This window comes from Littorina saxatilis, linkage group LG12 (genome assembly GCF_037325665.1).
Source record: "Littorina saxatilis isolate snail1 linkage group LG12, US_GU_Lsax_2.0, whole genome shotgun sequence".
NCBI classification, from domain to species: Eukaryota; Metazoa; Mollusca; class Gastropoda; order Littorinimorpha; family Littorinidae; genus Littorina; species Littorina saxatilis.
In genome coordinates this window covers 32,171,997-32,176,033 of record NC_090256.1, presented here as the reverse complement: position 1 = coordinate 32,176,033, position 4,037 = coordinate 32,171,997, and the positions used below count along the sequence as shown (strand labels likewise).

General features: G+C 40.0%; 1 protein-coding gene across 1 annotated transcript in view; it reads right to left on the bottom strand.

Annotated features, from left to right (window-relative positions):
* Positions 1 to 3,296, bottom strand: part of LOC138981754 (glycine and methionine-rich protein-like) — a 5,419-nt gene extending 2,123 nt beyond the window's left edge. The window contains exons 1-2 of the mRNA XM_070354830.1: positions 3,145 to 3,296; positions 1,672 to 1,748 (exon numbers count right to left, since the gene is read on the bottom strand). Of these exons, the coding sequence (XP_070210931.1) occupies positions 1,672 to 1,726 (55 nt within the window). The 5' untranslated portion in view covers positions 1,727 to 1,748; positions 3,145 to 3,296. The remainder of the gene's footprint in view (positions 1 to 1,671; positions 1,749 to 3,144) is intronic.
* Between the last annotated feature and the right edge of the window lie 741 nt (positions 3,297 to 4,037).

Sequence of the window (4,037 nt, the reverse complement as noted above, 5' to 3'; positions counted from 1 at the left end):
TCTGAATCGCTCTACACACGTACACACACACGCACAGACAGACAGACACACACACATACACCACGACCCTCGTCTCGATTCCCCCTCTACGTTAAAACATTTAGTCAAAACTTGACTAAATGTAAAAAACAGATAGACTGTTACACGGGGGATAAGCGGCGTGATACTGCGAGTGTGGTGAATCGTGTGGAACCCAGTATTCACTACGCTCTCGGTATCAGGCCGGATTAACTGATTAAGAAGAAAAACGAACGAATTTCTGTTCGTTGCCGTTTTCGGTTGGGTGACGTCACATATTTTTGAATGCAGTAAACTTTAATTGAGCTTCTGCTTGCCGAGTGGCCCATGCCCCCTCCGCCTTGGAACTTGTACGAAATGAGAAGAAACGAACAATTCCAGAAAGACTGTTAACTATTAACTCATTTAGAAGAAGAACGGATTTCTTATCGTTGACCTTTTTGATTGGGTGACGTCACACTTTTTGGAATGCACCTACGTGACTTCCAATTCCTAACAGATTGAACTTATACTTGCCAAGAGAAGAAGCGAAATTCGTTGAATTGGCTCGCACTTTTGTGTGTGTCTGTGGATGTTCATTGCATTCTGTCAATATTTGACTGAGTATTTCGCTTAGGACTGGGGATCGAGAGGGAGTGTGTGTGTGTGTGTGTGTGTGTGTGTGTGTGTGTGTGTGTGTGTGTGTGTGTGTTTTTGTGTGTGTGTGTGTGTGTGTGTGTGTGTGTGTGTGTCTGTCTGTGTGTCTGTGTGTGTAGTGTGTGCACAGCGAGTCCGATAACAACTCCTGGATAGTATGGTTATAACTCCACAATCGTCGTCGGCGTAGTAGTAGTAGTAGTAGTAGTAGTAGTAGTAGTAGTAGTAGTAGTAGTAGTAGTAGTAGTAGTAGTAGTAGTAGTAGTAGTAATGGAAGAGTAGTTACGCACCTTTAAGACTAAAAGGCACACCGTTGGGCTGAAAATATAGGTCTTTGACCCGGGGTCACCAGGCCAGTGTCTTTTTGAATACACTCTCATTTTTACGAAATAAAAATTAAGTCTTCTTTTACATTTAATTATGACCTGGTTAACCGGCTCACCTTGACGGTTAACGTAAAGGGGCAAAGCCTTTTTCATAAATAAAACTTCGATCCATGTGCGTACAAAGTCACATTTGTATAGGTTTTCGGGACAAGCAAAACGGATGTTGCATCATCCAACTTCCTTTTTCGCCGAGACGAGTTACGACGAATGGCGTCGTGTTTTTATTAGGCCAAATAAAAATTTATGTTGGTTTAGGGTAAAAGGACCGACCCTTTTTTTCCCGCCGACCCTAAAACTTTTTTTTATTTCTAAAAAAAACAACAACACCTTTTGGCACATTTTGCGAACCATGCCGAGACTAAGGGAAGTAACCTCCTTTAAAATCGACTAAATTAAAGCAAATAAAAAAAAAATAAAAAAACCAACAAAAGCCGACCTACCGACCCTATCTTTTTTGGTCACGTTACTCTAAACCAACATATATTTTTATTTGGCCTCATCCCGACGAAAAACCCACCTATGGCATTGCTTTTGTCTAAGTTTTAACTAAACAGTGTGGGTTGTGCCTTTTACAACGAAGCGCCTTGTAGTCCGGAAAACACCGAAGCAAGAGGAGAGGAAATGTTCTTACCGAGGACAATGGCGAGGATGACGAGGAGAAGCGTTGTCTTGACAACGGCCTTCATCTTGATTTGTTTTGTCTGCTGCCTGCCACGAGAAACACACGACAAAGTTAATCATTTGCTTATTGTAGGTACATTCCATGTATGGTATGGTATGGTGTGGTATGTTATGGTATGGTATGGTGTGGTCTGGTATGGTATAGTAAGGTAGAGTGTAGTATGGTATATTATGATCAAAAACATGAAAGAGAAGAAAATGAGTCAAAGAAGAAAAAGAAGAAAACGAAAAAGAAGAAGAAGAAGGAGAAGAAGACGAAGATGCAGAAGAAGAAGAAGAAAAAAATAAGAGAAAATAAACAAATGCAGAAGTAAGTAGATACACAAATAAATTATGATAAAACATGAATAGCTATAACACGCAACATGAACAAAAGAACAGACAAAAAAAAAACCAAAAACAAGACTGAGTAAAATAAAAACAAACAAAAACATAAACAAACATACAAACACATGCATAAGTAAATATACTAAAAAAAACGAATAATAAAAAAATAAAAAATAAACAATTAACATAAATAAATAAACAAATTGATGAATGAATGAATGAATACATGAATGAATGGAGAAAGAAAGAAAAATCACTAACTAAAAAAAAACCCACCAACACAAACAAAAACAACCAAACGAGCAGACAACTGAACGAAAGAACAAATAAGCAAGCAAGCAAGCAATCAAAAGAAAGAAAGAAAAAAAGAAAGAAAGAAAAAAGGAAAGAAAGAAAGACAGACAGACAGAAACAACGAAACGAATAAACTAAGAGAAGCATGACTACATGAATAGATCAATGTTTAATCACTTTTTTCCCCAAGCATTTTCAATTGTTGTGATGGAGTTTTTTTTTCTTTTTTTTTCTTTAAACAAAATAGTTATTAGAATCTTCCGTGTGATAAAGATGTTTCGTGAATCACGATGTCGATTCACACATAGCTAAGGAGTGTGTTTTGATACACTGAACAACACCGGGTGACCGAAACCCGTCGACCGATACAGGTCGAATAATTCTCGGCAAAACAAGCCAACAGTGAACATCATTTGTATACATAGATTTTCTTTATCGAGCATATTTTCAATTCAAGCACACCGTATATTAATATATATATATATAATTTTTGATTCGCAAAATAACAATAACACTAATATAATAAAAAGACTGAAACCACGTTGTGCAAGTTTGTCGTTGCGGTTTCAATTTTAAACACAAATTTAAATAACAAATTAATTCACCAATGTCAAAGCTTCCAAACGTCCCATAGTCTAGATCCTGCCATTGCATTGTTTAACAACACATTTCAATCAAAGTGATTGACAAATTAATACGGTCGACTTAACTTTTGTTTTTATGACGAAAGGATATGACGCCAACAAAGATATTTGTCGAAATAATTTCCAGAATTCTTGTGGAAACCAAAGAAAGCACTAACCTTAAATGTCTGCCCTGAGTAGACTCGCGTCCAATCTGATTGTTTTAATTTGTCCTGTGCCCGCGCTTTTAAACCGTGGCGAGTAGCCCATCTGATATTTCGCAGTTCCCCATTGGCCCTGCTTGTTTTGTTATTAACGAGCATTTGTCTGCGTAATTACGTACTGACAACACATCCCTACCCATTTTGACCTTCTTCCCCTCCCATACCTTCCCCCCTTCCCGCACATAAAACCTCCACCAAATCTCATGTAAGCTGTTCCCGTTGACTGCAATCTTCTAACTGACACCCCCCCCCCCCCCTAACACTATCCCGCCAGGGGAAAGACAAACCACCGGACCCCCCCCCTCCCCCCTTCAACCTTTGTCCAAGGAAAAACATATCTCCAGACTAGTTTCACGCGGTTGTGGATTTGTGTTCCTGTCCTAACGCATTGGCGTTAAAAACACAAACACATCTCATCTGTACAGACAGAGACATAGATAGAATGTATGTCTCTGGTACAGAGGACCAAAAAAAGTTACAGAGATGCATCCCATGACCGTTGGTTCTTGGTTTTAACGTCATCTGACTACGCGAGACTTGCCATGACCGATGAGCTACCATGGGAGAATGTGTGTGTGTGTGTGTGTGTGTGTGTGTGTGTGTGTGTGTGTGTGTGTGTGTGTGTGTGTGTGTGTGTGTGTGTGCGTGTGCGTGTCTGTGTGTGTGTCTGTGCGAGTGCGTGCATGTGCAGTGCGTGCGCAAGTGTAGGCGCCTGTTCCAGATATACCTTTGTGTCTATCTGTGTGGTGTCGACTTGTGCAAGGGTGTTTCTGCTTGCTGCATGAGAGATACGGAGGGATGGAAGGGGGTGTGGGTTTGGGGGTCGTGGAGGGGGAGGGGGTGGGTGT